The sequence below is a fragment of the Vidua chalybeata genome, chromosome 28, assembly GCF_026979565.1.
Source record: "Vidua chalybeata isolate OUT-0048 chromosome 28, bVidCha1 merged haplotype, whole genome shotgun sequence".
Classification (NCBI taxonomy): domain Eukaryota; kingdom Metazoa; phylum Chordata; class Aves; order Passeriformes; family Viduidae; genus Vidua; species Vidua chalybeata.
This window is the reverse complement of record NC_071557.1, coordinates 1,752,363-1,772,847: the sequence shown is the minus strand read 5'-3', so window position 1 is coordinate 1,772,847 and position 20,485 is coordinate 1,752,363. Positions and strand designations below refer to the sequence as shown.

General features: G+C 57.1%; 2 protein-coding genes across 3 annotated transcripts in view; both read left to right on the top strand.

Annotated features, from left to right (window-relative positions):
* Window positions 1-541: 541 nt before the first annotated feature.
* EGR3 (early growth response 3) lies at window positions 542-9,115 on the top strand. Its single transcript, XM_053966683.1, is given in 3 exon segments — window positions 542-2,433; window positions 3,484-3,660; window positions 3,663-9,115. Coding segments are annotated over 3 exon segments (1,989 nt in total). The 5' UTR covers window positions 542-1,481; the 3' UTR covers window positions 4,523-9,115.
* A 1,659-nt stretch (window positions 9,116-10,774) lies between these two features.
* The window catches only part of BIN3 (bridging integrator 3), a 47,003-nt gene continuing 37,292 nt past the window's right edge, over window positions 10,775-20,485 (top strand). Inside the window, exon 1 of one of the 2 annotated variants that reach the window (XM_053966691.1) lies at window positions 10,775-10,816. In XM_053966691.1, coding sequence (XP_053822666.1) covers window positions 10,809-10,816 — 8 coding nt within the window. In that variant the 5' untranslated portion in view covers window positions 10,775-10,808. Of the gene's footprint in view, window positions 10,817-19,202; window positions 19,353-20,485 lie in introns of those variants that run through there. The other variant, XM_053966692.1, reaches the window with a different exon arrangement.

Here is a 20,485-nt window from a genome sequence, read left to right as displayed (position 1 = left end):
TGGGGGGTTCTGCCCAGGATGGGGGGGTTCTGTGCAAGATGTGGGGTCTCTACAAAGGGTGGGGACTCCGCACAGGATGGGGGGGGTTCTGCACAGGGTAGGGGGGACTTCTAGTGGAAGGGGGGGGTCGGTGGATGGAGGGGCATCAGCGCACTGGTTGGGGTTGCAGTGGCTGGGGGGCTGCAGTGAATGAGCGGCCCTGCAGTGCACGGGGGCCCTGAAGTGGATGTGGGGGGCCTTGAAGTGAATGTGGGGGGCTCTGAAGTGAATGGTGACCCTGAAGTTGATGGAACACACAGGCCCCTCCTCCCCCCGCGGTCACAAGCAGACCAAGTCGGGGCTCGCTGCCCCCCACCCCCGGGAACGCTCCCCCCGCCCTGCACACAGCAGCACCCCCCGCCCACCCCGCCCCTCGCCCCAGCGGCTGCCGGCACCGCGCAGCGACAGTGCCCGGGCCTCGCTGCACCTCCACAGCCCCGGTGTGCCCGTGCCCCGTGTCCCCGCAGCTATTGCCCGGTCCCCTCCCGCCGCAGCCCTCCCGTAGCCCGGATTTCACTCCCATGGCAAAGCCGGCCCTGCAGGAATTGGGTAAGTGGAGCTATTGCAACACAGCATTTTTCCATACATTTGCTATATAACTCGGAGGGTTTTAAAGATAGCATCAGTTGGCACACTTAGCACGAAACCACCTAATTACTGACGCCTTGGAAGTGCCAAACTTTTAAAGGGGGGAGGTGAGGTTAAAATCACAGGCGACCAACAAGTGTTACCTGTTTTTAAAGTATTCCAAGCGCTGTTCTCCAGGGGGGCCAGGACATGGGGAGGGGGCAGCTCGGGGCAGAGCCATCCCCTCTGTCACCACTGCCACCACACCGAGGGGCTGGAGGCTTCTGCAGCCCCCCCGCTCTGACCCTCTCCTTCCCACCAAACTCCACTGCCTGGCGCTGTGGCTTTCCCTGCACAGCTCCCATCCCGTTCCTGTGCCAGCCCGGGCTGCGGGATGGGGTTTGTGGCCGGTCCTGGTCTCCACTGGAGGAAAAAAAAACCTCCCGGTAAGAGCCTGGCTCTGAGCAGCCCCGGAGGCGGCCGCAGGGTCAGGCACGGCGGGGGCGGACTGTCCCCGCGCCCCCGCTGCTTCCCGGGGGGAATGATCCGGGCTGGAAGGGCTGGAGCCGCCGCCGCCTGCCCTGCGCAGGGGGACGGCACCGCTCGGCGCGGGGGATGCAGTGCAGCGGGAGAGACCCCCGGTCCGATGCACTGTGCCCGGTGTCCGGTGCGAGATGCCCGGTGCCCCGTGGAGGGTGCCCCGTGCCGGAGCGCCCGATGCACGCCCGGTACCCTGTACTCGGTGACAAGTGCAGGATGCCCGGTGCCCTGCGCAGGGTTTCTGGTGCCCACTGCCCGGTGCAGGGAGCCTGGTACCCGGTACAGGATGCCCGGTGCTTGGTGCAGGAAGCCCGGTACCCCTTATCCGGTACGGGATGGCCAGGTCCCGGTCCCCGTTGCCCGGTGCAGGATGCCCGGTACCGGGTACCCCTTCCCCGATGCAGCATGCCTGGTGCCCGGCCCCCTTTGCCCTGCGTCCGCTGCCCTGTCCCCCTTGCCCGGTGCAGGATGGCCCGTTCCCGGCCCCCTTAGCCCGGTATCCGGTGCCCGGTTCCCCTTGCCCGGTGCAGGGTTCCCGGTACCCCTCGCCCGGTCCCCTGTCCCCCGTCCCCGCGCGCGCCGGCCCCGCTTCCTGCTCTCTCCAACGTTCCATTGTGCGGAGCTTCCATTGTGACGTCTCGGCCTCGGCTCGGCTTTGTCTGTCCATATATGGGCAGCTACGTCACGGAGCGCTCCCGCATAAAGGCCCCGCGGAGTCCCCGGCGGAGCAGTCGGGCGGCAGAGAAGGAACCGGCGAGCGGAGCGGGGCCGAGCGCGGGGGAAGCGGGGCCGGGGCCGGGAGCCGGCGAGAGAGAGAGAGAGAGAGAGAGGAGGGGTTAAATCCTCCCCCCCACCCACCCCCCCCAGCTTCTACAACCACATCTGCCAGCCAGATCGCCCCCTCCCCCTCGAGGAAACACCACCAAGGGACCCACGGAGGACCGCGCCCCCCCCGCGCCCCCTCCTCCGCGGCCACCCCCAGCCCCCCCCCCGCCTCCTCCTCCTCCCCCCCGCCGCCCCCGCCCCAACTTTTCTTCTTGCATGATTTCCCTCGCACGGATTTGCCACTCGGATGTTGTTTCCTCGGGAGCCGAGCTCGGAGCCACGTTGAACCAGCCTTTTCCTCCAGTGCTATGACAGGCAAACTACTGGAGAAGCTGCCGGGGACCATGAACACTTTGATGAACCAATTGCCTGACAATCTGTACCCAGAGGAGATCCCCAACTCTTTGAATATATTCTCCAGCACCAGCGACTCGGTGGCTCACTACAACCAGATGGCTGCAGGTAAAGCGGGAGGGAAGGAAAATGGGGAAAAGGCAGGAGCAGGGGGGGAGCCGGTGGGGCGAGGAGGAGGATGCTGTGGGTAGGGTGTCATGGAGCCTCGGAGGGAAGGGAAGAGCTGGGGCTGGGGAGCGTCCCCCCCCCCGCACCCACCCACCCCTTTCCTCGCCGTGTCTCCGCGCGATCGCTGCAGGGCTCCGCCGAGCGCTGCCGCCGCCGAGCCGCCGCCGCAGGTACGGGGACGGCGGCCGGGCTCCGTGGGGAGGAGAACCCGGGTGGAAAAGCTGGAGGGTCGAGGGGACGAGGGGAAGGCCGGGCACCCCCGTGTCGCGCAGGGGCCGCCCGCCCGCGCCGGGATCCGCGCGGGTGCGGAGGCGCCGCGGACGCGCGTGGCCGTGGCAGCCGCCCCCCCACACCCCGCAGCGGCGGCGGCGGCAGCGTGGGCTCCCCGGGACGCGGCGCCGACTTTCCCGGAGCGCGGGGTTGGGGGAAACAGCGGGGCGCGGGGGGGACAGGAGAGAGAGGGAGGATCTGGGGGGCACAGGTGAGCGCCGAGGGCGGCGGGGGCGGGTGCTCCCCGCGTGTCCCCGCTCCCACGCGGAGCCCCGCCAGGCTTAAAACCACCCCCCCCCCCATCCCCGTGTTTCTCCTCGCCGGGGCTCGGCGCAGGGAAGGCGGCGAGTTGGTAACGGCGTCGGCGGCCGCAGCCCCGGCTCCGCGGAGTGCCCAGCGCTGCCGGGGCTGGACGGGGAGGAAGCCTACCTGTAGCCGCAGGTACCTCCTTCCCCCGGCGGCGCGGCGATGGGGTGTCCCCCCTACCCACCCACCCACCCCGGGCAGCTCCTCGCGGGGGCGGCGCGGGCGGCCCCGCATCGTCGGGACCCCCGGCAGGCAGCGCCGCATACGCGGGGTGGAAGCAGCGAGGGGAAGGGGGGGAGCGAGGCGAGGGGGAACCGGTGCATCCCCGCTCCCCGGAGCATCCCCCGGAGCATCCCCCGGTGCATCCCCGGGCCCTCCCGGCTTACCCTGCCCCGCTTCTCTCGCACTTTGCAGATAATGTTATGGACATTGGCTTAGCGAACGAAAAGGCCGGTCAGGAATTGTCCTCCTACTCGGGCACTTTTCAACCCGCCCCGGGCAACAAGACTGTCACCTACCTGGGGAAATTCGCTTTTGACTCGCCCTCCAACTGGTGCCAGGACAACATCATCAGCCTGATGAGCGCCGGCATCCTGGGGTGCCGCCGTCCTCGGGCGCGCTCACCAGCACGCAGAGCTCGGCGGGCAGCATGGGGCCGCCGCAGGGCGAGGTGGACCAGATGTACCCCGCGCTGCCGCCCTACTCCTCCTGCAGTGACCTCTACCCAGAGCCTGTCTCCTTCCACGACCCCCAGAGCAACCCTGGCCTCACCTACTCCCCCCAGGATTACCAGGCGGCCAAGCCCGCCTTGGACAGCAACCTCTTCCCCATGATCCCAGACTATAACCTCTACCACCACCCCAACGACATGGGCACCATCACGGAGCACAAACCCTTCCAGAGCTTGGACCCCATCCGCGTCAACCCGCCCCCCATAACCCCGCTGGAGACCATCAAGGCCTTCAAGGACAAGCAGATCCACCCGGGTTTCGGGGGGCTGCCGCAGCCGCCCCTCACCCTCAAGCCCATCCGACCCCGCAAGTATCCCAACCGGCCCAGCAAGACACCGCTGCACGAGCGGCCCCACGCCTGCCCGGCCGAGGGTTGCGACCGCCGCTTCTCCCGCTCCGACGAGCTCACCCGCCACCTTCGCATCCACACGGGCCACAAGCCCTTCCAGTGCCGCATCTGCATGCGGAGCTTCAGCCGCAGCGACCACCTCACCACCCACATCCGCACCCACACCGGCGAGAAGCCCTTCGCCTGCGAGTTCTGCGGCCGCAAGTTCGCCCGCTCCGACGAGCGCAAGCGGCACGCCAAGATCCACCTCAAGCAGAAGGAGAAGAAGGCCGAGAAGGGCTCGGGTGTGCAGCCCCCCGCCGCGCCCCCCGCCGCCGCCGCCACCACCTCGCCCCCCGTCGCCCTCGCCCCTGCCGTCACCACGTGCGCTTGAGGGATTGTGGGGGGCGGCGCGGTGGCACCCCTTCTCCTCCCCTTGCCCTCGGCACCGCTCCGGGGGGAACCCCACGGTGTTCAGGATACCGGGGTTGTGCTGCGACGGGTCCGCTCCGCCCGCACCCGGATTGACCGGGTCCAGGCTGCCCGCACCTGGATCCTGCCTGCACTTGGATCGATGGGACCCGCACTGCCCGCACCCGGATTGCCCGGACTCGCGCTGCCCGCGCTGGGATTGCCCGCAGCACCTGGATCCCGGCTGCCTGCTCCTGCACCTTCCACATCCCGGCTGCTTCCACCTGCACTGCCCGGGGCCGGGCCGCCCGCACTGCCCGCTCCCGCAACTCCCGGATCCCGGCTGCCCACACCCGCACCGCCCGGGGCCGGGCTGTCCGCACCCTCCTTGCCCGGCTCTCCCGGATCCCTGCTCCCGCACCTGGATTACTCGCACCGCCCGGATCCCGGCTGGATTGCCCCATCCCGGCTCTCCCGGCTCCGACTCTCCCGCACCCCACGGCCCTCACCCGGCACCTCCCGCCCGCACCCACCCGGCCCGGCTCCGGGCTGCCCGGGCCGCAGATCCCGGGAATATTCCCGGCTGACCTGGATCCCAGGGCTCGGTCCGACCCGCCCGCCCTTGCCGGGGCTGGCTGCTCCAGGATCGGCCCCCCCCCCCCGCCCCCGGTCCTGTCCTGCCCGGCTCCCCCGGGGCTGGGCGCTCCAGGATCCGTGAGGGGATGGATGGATGGATGGATGGATGGATGGATGGATGGATGGATGATGGATGGACGGAGCTGATCTGGCTCCTCTCCTCGCTGGGCCTGGAGCCCCCGTTGCCCCCCCCGGCCCCGTGTCCCCCCCGTGTCCCCAAGCACCGGCTCCCCGTGTTGGAGGTAAGAGGGCTCAGCCCCCCAAGCCAGGCTGGTGGGGCGGGGGGCGGCTCTGCGGGTCCCCCCAACTCTGGGGGGCGGCGGGGAGCGATGTCCCGGCAGCAGCTTTTGGGTTTGTTTTCTTATTTTTGTTTTCTTTTCCTTTTTATTATTTTTTTTTCTTTGTTTTCAGCAGAAGGGAAATTCTTTACAGAAATACAGGGAAAAAAAAAAAAAAGCACCCCAGTATTTTGCTGAATACTTTTTATAATGTGAGATATTTTTATTTTATTTTATTTGGTCACTTTAAAACAACCACCCAACTATGGAGGAGAAAAATCAATTAGTCCTCTATTTTATTATTATTTTTTTTTTTCTTTCTCCTTCTGGTATGTGCATGTCATTGCATGACTGCTCTGATTTTTTTCTTCTTTTGTTTTAATAAAACTGTGCTCAGACATTTAAGCTAAACTAAGCAAAAATAATAATGACTTAAAAAGAAAAAAAAATCTTTGTTGCCAAAAGGTCGTGCTATCCAGGTTTGATGTCTGCATGTGAAAAAAAAAACACAAAAAAACACATTAAAAACGTACAAAAAATAAAGAGAAGAGGAAGAATGCAGTCTAATTTATGTGAACTGAAAGGAACAAAAAAAAAAAAAAAAAAAAAACCACAATCAGGTTTAACCACACAAACCTAAGGGAATGATATTTTTTGAAAGACTTTTGTATAAAGTTGAGTACTTAGAGAAAAAAAAAATCATACCAGATGTAATATATTTTGTGGATGTTTTTATTTCTTGGATTTATAGTACCTTATACTAAGGTTAAAAAAAAAAATTATGCTTGATATTGTGAAAAGGTGATAATTTTCACACACATTTCATTTGCTCATTTGTCATGTTGTAATGCAAATATGATAGTTAATGCATACAGCATTTTTAAGGGAAAAAATCAGAAATATTGAACTGATGTATTGTTGTACCATTTGCACTGTGAGCAAATGCTAATGCAGTAAATATATTGTGTTTGCTGACAATCAAAATCTGTAGTAAATATCTTTATTTGCTTAAATTGATCTATATTGGTTTGGAAAGTAAAAAAACAAAGGTTTTAATGTGTAAGGGGAGTGTAAAAAGGGTTGAAATGTGCAGGGAAGTGGGTGCTGCGTCTCTTTACGGGCGACTTTGAAACCTGTCTGTACAGAATTTTTTTTTTCCTAGTGCTGTATTTCCTTAAATATTATTTTTTTATGTGATCTTTTTAAAAAAAAAGTAACCCACTTTTTTCTTCTCAGTCCCCCTCCCTCTGCTTCAGTTCTATCCACAGGACGGCACAGCAAGACCCCGCTGGGTGACCCCGAAGGCGACTGGCTCCGTCCTCGCGTCCCGGGATGGGAGCACCCAACTGGGATTGGGGAACCCAACTGGGATGGGGGCACCCAACCGGGATTGGGGAACCCAACCGGGATTGGGGAACCCAACCAGGATGGGGGCACCCACCCTCTCCCCAAAAATCCGCCATGTCCTTGCTTTGCCCTTGACCTCCCATGCTGTTTTTCCCTGCTCGTGCCGCCGCCGCCTTGACCCCGTCACCATTTTGCCGGCGGCTTCCGCGGCTGCCGGGATAACTTTGGGCCACCAAAGAGGATCGCGCCGCTTCAGCCGGTAATGCTCCCGCGCCCTTCGCCCGCCAAATCGCCCCGGGGGCAGCGCCCGCAGGGGATTTTTTTTCCCAGCCTGGATCGCTCGGGATAAAAATAAACGGCTGGGTTTCAGCGCTGGCGCTCGCACGGGCACGAGGAACGAGTGGGAGAAGGAGTTTGGAGGCGCTTGGATGTTTGGAGTGGTGGCGTGTGGTGGTTGGATCCTTCCCCAGGGATGGGGATGGAGGCTGGAATCCCGGAGCTGGGATTGTGCTGGAGGATCCCAGACCGGGGCTCTGGGGGTCCCTCGGTGCGCGCGGGTCCAGCTCTGCTGGGGTGGAGCGTCCCACAAGTGTCCTCCTTCCTGTCCCAAGGTCTGGCTGGCAGTGCTGGTGGCTGGCGTTGGCACCGTGGTCTTTCCTGGTGTTCCCAGGGTATGAAAGCGTTGGCAACGTTGTCAGATTTCCTGCTTTTTGATTTGGATCCGCAGCCGGGCCTGGAAAAGCTGCTGCTCCAGCCATTCCCGGGCAGCTCTACCCATGGCAGGGGGTTTGTTGAGCTCTCTGGCTTGGAAAGGTTTTAATCGTGGGGCAAATCCAGGCTCTGATGGTGACTCAGGGCACAGCTGGCCCAGACAGGGATGGCATCTAGTGGTGTTGAGGACTTGGCTGAGGCGCTGCACCAGGTCTCCGCGTGGATTCCCGGTGGTTGAGTGTTTGGACGTGAGGCTGGACTGGGACGAGCTGGGATTGTCCTTCCCTGTGTGCTCCGGAGGTCCTGCAGCCATGAGGGGCTGCGGGACGCTTTGGGAGCCATCGGTGCCCCTGTGTGTGCCCGTGTGTAGCTCAGGTGGGCAGGAACCAGAGCTGCCACGCACAGGGAGAGCCACCACGGCCCCTGGCATCACCTGAGGGTGCTGTGCTGCTGCTGGTGGTGCTGGAGGTGCCCATCTCCACCGGGGGCTTGTGCTGGAAAATGCTGGAGATGCTGGCACGGCAGAAGAGCTGCCCCAGTGAGGAGCCACCCAACGCTGCACCGACGCTTTGGGCTCCTTCTGCGGGCGAGGAGGAGGAGGGAAGGAGCCCACCAGGCCCTGGGGACCCTCTCTGCCAGCCAAGCCTGGGTGTCCCACTGGGCAGGACCGCCCTGGCGCGGAGCAGGAAGGTGAGGAGCACCCTTGGGTGGCAAAGCGCGGGGAGTGCGTGCAGCACCTTGCACGAAAAATGTTGGTTGCTACGGAAACACGGCACTTTCCATCCCCGTTCTGGGCTATCTGTGTTCTGGGGAGGAGGGAAGGGCTTCCAGTCACGTACCAGCTCCACAGAACTTGCTGCCTTTGCCTCCTCAATGGGAGCGGCGAGGTCCTGAGGAGGCCACCAACACCTCGCTCCTCCCTGCCGAGGGGCTTTGCAGGATGTGGATGGATCCAAGAGCTCTCCACGGGATGGGATTTGCTGCTCAGGAGGAGCACCAAGAGCTGAGACCCCGTCCCTGGGGTCGGGAGCGACGAGGACCCGCAGCCAGAAGCTCCTGGTTTGCAGCTGGAGTACAGATGTTGGTGGGATCCTTCCCTGATCTTCTCACCTCTGGCTCAGCTTCTGCCACTGCCTGGCAGGAGACATCATCCACAGAAGGCCTGGATGGTTCTGGATCATCTGACCTCATCTCCCACCCCGTGGGACCGTGTGGATCCATCCCCATCCCTTCTGGGGGAAGGGGCCAGACTCATCCCCCTGGGACAGGGGGACAAACAGCAGAGCCTCCATAGAAGATGCTCCCTGAGTCCCGTGGCCATCAGGATGACAGATCCAGGCTCGTGCCAGCCCTGTCTCGTCCCACCCCCTGCGCCCCGAGGTGACAGTGGGGGGCATCACGGTGGGGACAGGCCCAGGAGCAGCAGCCTGGCCCAGCTGGCAGCAAAACCTTCCTGGCCCCAGCCTTCCTCTTCCTCCTCACCCTGCCCACACCTGGACGGGGATGTGGGGGACCCTCCTGGCTGCCTCCCCTCGGGCTTTGCTCTGACACCCACCAGCACCCCAAAACTGATCCCTTCCCCTCAGGCCACCTCACATCCTCCCCTCTCCACCCACCCTGGCTCGCACAAAATGGGACAATGGTGGGGGTTGCCACCCTTCCCCCGGGTGGCCCCCCCCAAATCCACCCCCCCCCATTCCTTTTGGGCTAATCCCTGTCCTCAGCGGTGTCGGTAACACCTTCCCAGTTTAGCATCATCCTCCCTGGCTGTAATTACCGTGCTGTTTACCTCCACCTGCTAATTGATAAAGCCACCCCTGGCGCCCGGCCCGCGCCTCCGCCCCGTGCGCTGGCATGTGGCTGGTGCCACCAGCCCGGTGGCACCGGGGCCGTGCCCACCCCCAGGATGGCACCCTGGGCCGGTGACTGGGGGTCCAGGGGCACCCCTGGATCTTGGGGGGGCTCCCTGCAGCACCCCAGGCTCACGGATGGAGGTGGCTGGTGGGTCAGTGCTGAGGACAAGGCGGGTTTTTGGTCACCGAAAGGACTTTGCTGTCCCTCCCACCCCTGCCCAGCCTCCTCAAGATGGGTTTGGGGGCTTTTCTGCTCAAAAGCTCTTCCAAAGGTGCTGCACATCCCTTGGATATCCTTGACTGGGGCAGTTCTGCTCCTCCCCCTGCTCCTGCCCACCCCAGGCTGTCCCTGGGCCATGCCCATCCCGGGAATCCCTTCCCTGTGCCCTCGCCCAGCCCAGGGAACAACCCTGGGCACCCCTCTGAGAGCTCAGGATGCTCCCAGGCAATCCCTGACCCTCGCCCACCCCAGGGATGCCTGATCCAGGCAATTCCTTGTCACCCACCCCGGGGTTGTTCCAGGCAATTCCTCGTCACCCACCCCAGGGGTGATCCAGGCAATTCCTTGTCACCCACCCCAGGGGTGATCCAGGCAATTCCTCGTCACCCACCCCAGGGATGATCCAGGCAATTCCTTGTCACCCACCCCAGGGGTGATCCAGGCAATTCCTCGTCACCCACCCCAGGGATGATCCAGGCAATTCCTTGTCACCCACCCCAGGGGTGATCCAGGCAATTCCTTGTCACCCACCCCAGGGGTGATCCAGGCAATTCCTTGTCACCCACCCTAGGGATGATCCAGGCAATTCCTTGTCACCCACCCCAGGGATGATCCAGGCAATTCCTTGTCACCCACCCCAGGGGTGATCCAGGCAATTCCTTCTCCTTGCCCACCCTAGGGATGATCCAGGCAATTCCTCGTCACCCACCCCAGGGGTGATCCAGGCAATTCCTTCTCCTTGCCCACCCCAGGGATGATCCAGGCAATTCCTTGTCACCCACCCCGGGGTTGTTCCAGGCAATTCCTTGTCACCCACCCCAGGGATGATCCAGGCAATTCCTTGTCACCCACCCCGGGGTTGTTCCAGGCAATTCCTCGTCACCCACCCCAGGGGTGATCCAGGCAATTCCTTGTCACCCACCCCGGGGTTGTTCCAGGCAATTCCTTCTCCCGGCCCACGCCGGGGACACTCCACGGCTCCCAGCCCCATTTAACTCCACCGCCTCCCGCCCCATTTCCATCCTTTGCACCCAAACCGGACGAATTTCGGGCTCTTCTCCCCGCGCGCCTTGCCCGTGACGTCACGCTCCCCCCGCCGTGTGACGTCACCCCCCCTCCCGCGTGGCGTCACCGCGGCGCGCGGCCCCGGAGGTGAGCGGTGCCGGAAGGGGCGGGGCCAAAAGCGGCGGCACTTCCGGGAGCGGCGCGGGGCGGAGGGGGAACATGAGCTGGTGAGTGCGGGGGGACCCCCGGGGCACCGGGAGCGGGCAGGGCCGGGGAACGGGAGCACCGGGAGCGGGGCAGGGCCGGGGAACGGGAGCGCCGGCACCGGGAACGGGGCAGGGCCGGGGAACGGGAGCACCGGGAACGGGGCAGGGCGGAGGAACCGGGACCAGGAGCGGGGCAGAGCGAGGGAATGGGAGCACCCGGGACTGGGTCAGGGAGAAGGAAGCGGGACCGGGAGCAGGGACGGCGGGGGAACCGGAGCCGCTGGCACCGGCCCGCCCGGTCCCGGCTCCTCGCCTTGGGCACTGCGGGTGAGGAGGAGCCGGGGACGGGCCCGGAGCTGAGCGGCCCTGGCCCGGTGGGAGCCCCGGTGCAAGCCCTGGAGCGGAGCCGGTGCTGCCGGGGCCTGGCCCGGTGCAGGCCCTGGGTGGGTTCACAGTGCTGGCCGGGCTTGGCCCGGTGCCGGTCCCGGTGCTGGCCGGGCTTGGCCCCACTTCTGGGCCTGGAGGGCCCCCGGTGCTGGCCCTGGAGCGGAGCCGCTGCTGGTCGGGCTTGTCCCGGTGCTGGGCCTGGTGGGATCCCCTGTCCTGGCCGGGTTTGTCCCGGTGCTGGCCGAGTTTGCCCCAGTCTTGGCCGGGTTTGCCCCAGTCTTGGCCGGGCTTTTCCCAGTCCTGGCCGGGTTTGCCCCGCTCCTGGCCGGGTTTGTCCCAGTCCTGACTGGCTTGCCCTGCTCCTGGCCGGGTTTGTCCCAGTCCTGACCAGGTTTGTCCTGCTCCTGGCCAGGTTTGTCCCAGTCCTGACCAGGTTTGTCCCGATCCTGGCCGGGTTTGTCACGGTCCTGGCCGGGTTTGTCTCGGTCCTGGCCGGGTTTGTCTCGGTCCTGGCCGGGTTTGTCACGATCCTGGCCGGGTTTGTCCCAGTCCTGGCTGGGTTTGTCCCAGTCCTGGCTGGGTTTGTCCCACTCCTGGCCGGGTTTGTCTCGGTCCTGGCCGGGTTTGTCCCGCTCCTGGCCGGGTTTGTCACGATCCTGGCCGGGTTTGTCCCAGTCCTGGCTGGGTTTGTCCCACTCCTGGCCGGGTTTGTCTCGGTCCTGGCCGGGTTTGTCACGATCCTGGCCGGGTTTGTCCCAGTCCTGGCCAGGCTTGCCCCGATTCTGGCCAGGCTTGCCCCGATTCTGGCCAGGCTTGTCCCGCTCCTGGCCGGGTTTGTCCCGCTCCTGGCCGGGTTTGTCCCGCTCCTGGCCGGGTTTGTCCCGCTCCTGGCCGGGTTTGTCACAGTCCTGGCCAGGCTTGCCCCGATCCTGGCCAGGTTTGTCCCAGTCCTGGCCAGGTTTGTCCCTGTATCATCCCCACAGGTGTGCACCCCTCACCTGTGCCCCCCACAGCCCCCCCCACCCCTTCCCACCGTTCCCCCCCCTCCCTGCCCAGGTGGGTCCCCCAATGTCCCCAGTGGCTCTGAAATGCTGAAAAACCACCTTTAACTCCATGAAAGTTTTTTCCTTAAAAAAAGAGAAGAATTCCTATGTGTTTGAATCAAACCGATGAGGGCTCAGTTTGGACGTGCTGCTTCCTTTGGTGCTTATTTATTTGAATTGTATTAGAAATCAATAACATCAGAAATTAATCTGGACTGCTGTGTGTGATTTCTCATCCTGGGTACTTCTGGAGATCCAGCCCTGATGTGAGAGGCAAAGGATGGGATGGATCAAGAGCTAAAAGGGCTTTTCCTTGCCTGGCAGGTTGAGTTCCATGGTGACAATGGAAAATTTTTTGGGTTGGGAGCTGTGGAAGTTGTGGTTTGGAAATGTTCTGCAAGAATGTAACGAGGCACACACAGGTGCTGATTAAAACTCGGCATTTGGGCTAAAAATGCACATTTATCCACCAGAATCACTTTGGTTTTGCTTCACTCATCTCAGAACAGCGACAATTACGGTCAGCATTGGCTAATGAGGTTTTGGAGCCAACTTTTCCCAGGGACTCTGAGGGAAGGGACTCTGGAAGGGACCTTCTGGTCCAGGAGGAGCTTCAGAGCCAAGATGTGAGGAAAAAATAATCCCTTTGTGCGTTGGATGCGGAATAATTTGGGTGCAGCACTTCTTGGTGTCCATCCAGCCCCGGGGACTGTCCCTTGTCACCACAACACACGTGGCTTTTCCCGGGAGCCCTTTCTCTGGGAGATCTGGTGTTTTCACCTCTTTCTGGAGAGGAATCCGAGGTCCTTGCCTGCCAGTTTTCAGCTTCCTTTTTCTACTTCTGTTGAGGTTGGGATTGAAGGTCCTTGGGATGGTAGTTTATCAGGTGTTTATTATTTCTTATCAGTGTTGCAGTCTCACAGCAGCGAGTTTTGTAGTCTTTCATTAACAAGGCACAAAATGGTTAACTGCCTCTTGTTACAAGGTCTTTTAAGGTTAAACTATCCAATGTAGAAATGGTACCTGAATTATTTTCACTTTTAACCCAATAACTGATCCCTCAAAGTCCTAACCCTGGTACAAAATACCACCCAAACCCATGAAGAAGGAGGAAGAAGTTGTTAAAGAAGAACAACCAGCCTCTGCCCTAAAACCTCCATCTTGCTTCATATTTATTTCTATATTCTAATACCCCAAACTCTTTAAGTTTTCCACCCTGTGATGTCACACACTTCTAGCCAACTCCACACGCGTAATCCCAGTGCTATCAATCAATTTTGGAAGCCTTTTCCACTGCCTCAACGCTCTCCTGGGGGTCAGAGTGAGTCTGTACAGAAAGTCTTGAATTTTCAGCATCCAGAACTCCAACACTTGCCCGGGGAGTGGGGGGGAACTCCGGGGAATTCTGAGTCTCTTTCTTCTCCGGCCGCGTCACCCTCCGGAGCGCGGCTGACGCACGACGGGCTCGGAGCCCGCGGGGTCCCAGCGCTGCGGCGGCCGCACAATCGCCCTCAGTGCCCTCCCTGCCCGCTGCTTCCCGGGGCTGCCCTCCTTCCCGGGCTGCCCTCCCGGCATCAATGGGGCCATTGACGGCGTGCAGGGCCCGGCGTGACGTCCGTGGCGGCGCTGACACACGTGGGGTCGTGCCCTGCTGCTGAAATGTCACGGCGAGGCGCGGCCGGCCCTGACATCGCTCCGCGGAGGGAGAGCTTTGTTCCAGCCCCGGCAGCTTTGGATCATGCATACACGTGCTATGTGAACTTTCTATCCAGCTTTAGAAACGCTCTAGGAATTCATTTCCCACAGGGAAGCGGGGACTTTGCTCAGCTTCCACGTGCGTCTCTCTGGCGTTGGGCACCGTTAGTCCTGGGTTGATCCCTCTTTTTCCAGGCCTTGGATGCTGCAGCTGAGGAAGAGGATGGAGCTTCGTCCTCAGCTTTGTCTTGCAGAGCTGGGAAGTGGCACAACCTGCCACCATTTGGGCTCCTGGGCGCTTGTGTCCTTAATTTTTTTGTAAGGGAAATCCCCAGAGATTTAAGGGCTGTTGGCAGGTTGGTGCTTTGTTGAGTGGTGTGGAGTTAATCCTGGGTCATCCCTCGCTCCTTGTGGGTTCTGTGTGCTGTATGAGGGCTGGGAACACTCCCAGGAACACGGGGAATTCTCCCAGGAACACAGGGAATGCTCCTGGAACACAGGGAATGCTCCCTGGAACACAGGGAACACTCCCAGGAACGCAGGGATCACTCCTGGAGCACAGGGAATGCTCCCAGGAACATGAGGATCGCATCCTGGAACACAGAGAATGTTCCCAGGAACACAGGGAATTCTCCCAGGAGCACAGGGAATGCTCCCAGGAACACAGGGAACGCTCCTGGAACACAGGGAATGTTCCCAGGAACACAGGGAACACTCCTGGAACACAGGGAACACTCCTGGAACACAGGGAACACTCCTGGAACACAGGGAATGCTCCCTGGAACATGGGGAACACTCCCAGGAACGCAGAGAATGCTCCCAGGAACGCAGGGATCACTCCTGGAGCACAGGGAATGCTCCCAGGAACACGAGGATCGCTCCCTGGAGCACAGGGAATGCTCCCTGGAACATGGGGATCATTCCCTGGAACATGGGGATCACTCCTGGAACACCGGGAATGTTCCCAGGAACACAGGGAATTCTCCCAGGAACACAGGGAACGCTCCTGGAACACAGGGAATGTTCCCTGGAACACGGGGAATGCTCCCAGGAATACAGGGAATGCTCCTGGAACACAGGGAATGTTCCCTGGAACACGAGGAATGCTCCCAGGAATACAGGGAATGCTCCCAGGAACACAGGGAATGCTCCTGGAACACTGGGAATGTTCCCTGGAACACGAGGAATGCTCCCAGGAATACAGGGAATGCTCCCAGGAACACAGGGAATGCTCCTGGAACACTGGGAATGTTCCCTGGAACACGGGAAATGCTCCCTGGAACATGGGGATCACTCCTGGAACACAGGGAATGCTCCCTGGAACACAGGGAATTCTCCCAGGAACACAGGGAACGCTCCTGGAACGCGGGGATCACTCCCAGGAGCACAGTGATGACCCTTGTACCAACACAAGGAAACTGTTCCAGAGGGCTGCTGCTGGTGACAGAGCCTGGATTAAACCCCCAAATTCCCAATTCCTGCTCTCAGGCAGTGAGGCAGCTCTGCCTTTCTAGCCTTGCATGGACAGCTGAGATGTTTTGGGATCTCAGCCGAGCTCCATGGCTTCCTTTAGGCTTTGGGTTGGGATCTCTTGGAGCATCCTCATCCCCCTCTTCCTCATGTGCAATCCAGTGATTCCCTTGGCCATCACTCCTTCTGAAAATAAAGGGGGTGGAGTGCTGGATTTTACTCTGTCATCCCCTTACTGCCCCAAGTGCCTCATTTTTGACTTTATAAAGTGTTTTTTTAAGGTTCCTGAGACTGCAAAAAATCAAACCTTGTGACCAGACTCCCAAACATCCCCTGCTTTGGTTTCCCAATCCCCCCCCAGCTGAATTCCCACAGGGAAAAGAGGATCTTGTTTGCCTCTCCCAGAGGGTGGGAGCGTGGATGAGTTTGCACAGCCTCAGACTGGGGTTGTTGGTTATTCCTGATATTTTCCTCATTATGGATTTGCACAGGTTGTTGGTCATTCCTGGTGTTTTCCCTGTTATGGATTTGCACAGGTTGTTGGTTATTCCCAGTATTTTCCACATTATGGATTTTCATAGGTTGTTGGTTATTCCCAGTATTTTCCACATTATGGATTTGCACAGGTTGTTGGTTATTCCCAGTGTTTTCTGTGTTTTGGGTTTGCATAGGTTGTTGGTTATTCCCAGTATTTTCCACATTATGGATTTGCAGAGGTTGTTGGTTATTCCCAGTATTTTCCACATTATGGATTTGCACAGTTTGTTGGTTATTCCTGGTGTTTTGCACAGGTTGTTGGTTATTCCTGATATTTTCCACGTTATGGATTTGCACAGGTTGTTGGTTATTCCCAGTGTTTTCAGTGTTTTGGGTTTGCACAGGTTGTTGGTTATTCCTGATATTTTTCACATTATGGATTTGCAGAGGTTGTTGGTTATTCCCAGTGTTTTCTGTGTTTTGGGTTTGCACAGGTTGTTGGTTATTCCTGATATTTTTCACATTATGGATTTGTACAGGTTGTTGGTTATTCCCAGTATTTTCCACATTATGGATTTGCACAGGTTGTTGGTTATTCCCAGTATTTTCCACATTATGGATTTGCACAGGTTGTTGGTCATTCCTGGTGTTTTCCCTGTTATGGATTTGCACACGTTGTTGGTTAATCCCAGTATTTTCCACATTATGGATTTGCACAGGTTGTTGGTTATTCCCAGTGTTTTCTGTGTTCTGGATTTGCACAGGTTGTTGGTTATTCCTGATATTTTCCACATTATGGATTTGCACACATTGTTGGTTATTCCCAGTATTTTCCACATTATGGATTTTCACAGGTTGTTGGTTATTCCCAGTGTTTTTTGTGTTTTGGATTTGCACAGGTTGTTGGTTATTCCTGGTGTTTTGCACAGGTTGTTGGTTATTCCTGATATTTTCCACATTATGGATTTGCACAGGTTGTTGGTTATTCCCAGTGTTTTCTGTGTTTTGGATTTGCACAGGTTGTTGGTTATTCCCAGTATTTTCCACATTATGGATTTGCACAGGTTGTTGGTTATTCCTGATATTTTTCACATTATGGATTTGCACAGGTTGTTGGTTATTCCCAGTGTTTTCTGTGTTTTGGATTTGCACAGGTTGTTGGTTATTCCTGATATTTTCCACATTATGGATTTGCACTGGTTGTTGGTTATTCCCAGTGTTTTCTGTGTTTTGGATTTGCACAGGTTGTTGGTTATTCCTGATATTTTCCATGTTATGGATTTGCACAGGTTGTTGGTTATTCCCAGTGTTTTCAGTGTTTCAGGTTTGCACAGGTTGTTGGTTAGTCCTGATATTTTCCACGTTATGGATTTGCACAGGTTGTTGGTTACTCCTGATATTTTCCACATTATGGATTTGCACAGGTTGTTGGTTATTCCCAGTGTTTTCTGTGTTTTGGATTTGCACAGGTTGTTGGTTACTCCTGATATTTTCCACATTATGGATTTGCACAGGTTGTTGGTTATTCCTGATATTTTCCATGTTATGGATTTGCACAGGTTGTTGGTTATTCCCAGTGTTTTTTGTGTTTTGGATTTGCACAGGTTGTTGGTTACTCCTGATATTTTCCACATTATGGATTTGCACAGGTTGTTGGTTACTCCTGATATTTTCCACATTATGGATTTGCACAGGTTGTTGGTTATTCCTGATATTTTCCACGTTATGGATTTGCACAGGTTGTTGGTTACTCCTGGTATTTTCCACGTTATGGATTTGCACAGGTTGTTGGTTATTCCTGATATTTTTCACATTATGGATTTGCACAGGTTGTTGGTTATTCCCAGTGTTTTCTGTGTTTTGGATTTGCACAGGTTGTTGGTTATTCCTGATATTTTCCACGTTATGGATTTGCACAGGTTGTTGGTTATTCCCAGTATTTTCCACATTATGGATTTGCAGAGGTTGTTGGTTATTCCCAGTGTTTTCTGTGTTTTGGGTTTGCACAGGTTGTTGGTTATTCCTGGTGTTTTGCACAGGTTGTTGGTTATTCCTGATATTTTCTGTGCTACGGATTTGCACAGGTTGTTGGATATTCCCAGTGTTTTTCTCATTATGGATTTGCACAGATTGTTGGTTATTCCCAGTGTTTTCTGTGTTTTGGATTTGCAGAGGTTGTTGGTTATTCCCAGTATTTTCCACATTATGGATTTGCACACATTGTTGTTATTCCCAGTATTTTCCACATTATGGATTTTCACAGGTTGTTGGTTATTCCCAGTATTTTCCACATTATGGATTTGCAGAGGTTGTTGGTTATTCCCAGTGTTTTTTGTGTTTTGGATTTGCACAGGTTGTTGGTTATTCCTGATATTTTCCACGTTATGGATTTGCACAGGTTGTTGGTTACTCCTGATATTTTCCACGTTATGGATTTGCACAGATTGTTGGTTATTCCCAGTGTTTTCTGTGTTTTGGATTTGCACAGGTTGTTGGTTATTCCTGATATTTTCCACGTTATGGATTTGCACAGGTTGTTGGTTACTCCTGGTATTTTCCACGTTATGGATTTGCACAGGTTGTTGGTTATTCCCAGTGTTTTCAGTGTTTCAGGTTTGCACAGGTTGTTGGTTACTCCTGATATTTTCCACATTATGGATTTGCACAGGTTGTTGGTTATTCCTGATATTTTCCACATTATGGATTTGCACAGGTTGTTGGTTATTCCTGATATTTTCCACATTATGGATTTGCACAGGTTGTTGGTTATTCCCAGTATTTTCCACATTATGTATTTGCACAGGTTGTTGGTTACTCCTGATATTTTCCACATTATGGATTTGCACAGGTTGTTGGTTATTCCTGATATTTTCCACGTTATGGATTTGCACTGGTTGTTGGTTACTCCTGGTATTTTCCGTGTTTTGGAGCCGTGGCCAGGCTGGGCAGGTGCAATGCAAACACAACCCCGGGCTCTGTTTTCTTCCCTCTGAATCAATATTGATGTTTTTTGGAGCCTGACGTGGCCGATGGCAGCGCTCCCCCTTCCCTGCAGGTTTCAGTGATACTGGGATCGGGAGATGAGCATGGGATAAAATTAACTGGGATGAAGCAAGTGGATGCCAGAGCGGTGAGCGAGGCTCCCAAACACCTCCCTGTTACCTGGAGCACCTGTGCAAGGTGCTTTGCACATCCCAAAGTTTTTATCTTGGTGAAACTGGAGCACCAGCCGGGCATTTCCCGGGGTGGAGCAGCTGGGAAGAGCCACCTGCCACCTCCCCGGTCCTCGGAGTGGTTATTCCTTAATTGTTCATTTTTCCACCTGTTTTGTCCAGGTAGCTCCAACCCAGTGCTCTGGTTGAGCCACAACCGTGTTTCACAACCGTGCTTAAAATGGATATTTTTGTAGCACAGTCAGGGCCTAAAACAGCCCTGCAAAATTCTGCTCGCCCACGCGCCTGGCGTGAGTAATTTTCTTTTGATGGGTGAGTAAAATATCATTATTTTTTTCATGCTCCTCTTGGAATGGGTGGGAGAGAGGATTCTGACATTATTTTTGATTTGCTTAACACTGACACCGTGCCTGGCTCTGTGCAGGATGCAGAGGGACCCGCTCCCAGGAGCTCATCCCTCCACTGCCAAACTTCAGGAAGGTGCCTTGTTTTCCCTGGCCTGACCTAAAATCCAGAAAATCGATGTTTACACCTCTTTTTTTTTTCCCTCTTTTTACACCTCTCTCTCCCTTCTCCCCCGCTGCAGCAGCCCTGACATTCCCTGCGTGGCTTTAAAGCCTCCAAGTTTCCAGGGATGGGGCAGAAATCCAGGTGGGAGCGCTCACCTGCGGCAAGGGCGCGTTCATTCCCGTGGGATCCCATCCCCACATCCCTCCTATCCCCACCCCGTGACCTCCCCTCTCATCTCCACGAGGAGAGCACCCAAACGGGGATTTGGCGCAGAGTCTCCCTCGACAGAAGCTGTTTGTGATCCGTTGGAATAATTTTTTTTTCCCCTTTTTTTTATCTCTTTTTTTTTTTTTTTTTTTTTTTTTCTTTTTTTTGCCTCCGTGCTGTGTTTGGAGCGGTTGCCATGAGTTCCTGGGAGGGGGGGAGCGGGGTGGGACGGTGCCTGCGGTTTCCATGGACACGCCTGGAGCACAGCGAGGAGGAGATTCACGCCTAACCTGAGCCTGGCCTCCTGCCTGGCTCACCTGGGCTCGCCTGGGATCCCCTCCTGGCCAGGGATTTGCACCTTTGGGTGTTTTTAGGGAGCCCAATCCAAGTTTCCAAGATTTTGCTGTGCAGTGTTCCCTCTCCTTGTGCAGGCTGACATGAAACTCAGGAATGCTGTTCAGCATTCCTTTGAACTTCCTGGCTTTCCCCTGTCGTGGAAAAGTCCTTCCCTAACACCTCCATCCCGCAGGGAAGCTTCACCCAAGCGGAGAGGGAGGAGAAGCTCAACCAAGTTCACTCCATAGCAGAGTGGGAAAGTGAAGGTTCACATCCTTCCTGGAGTGCTCCCGACCTTCCTGTTGGGGTTTGCAGGAACACTTTGATCCCTCTGGGGTGGCAGCTGATCCCATGACCAGGCAGCTTTTCTGGATGCAGCTGAATCCATTCCC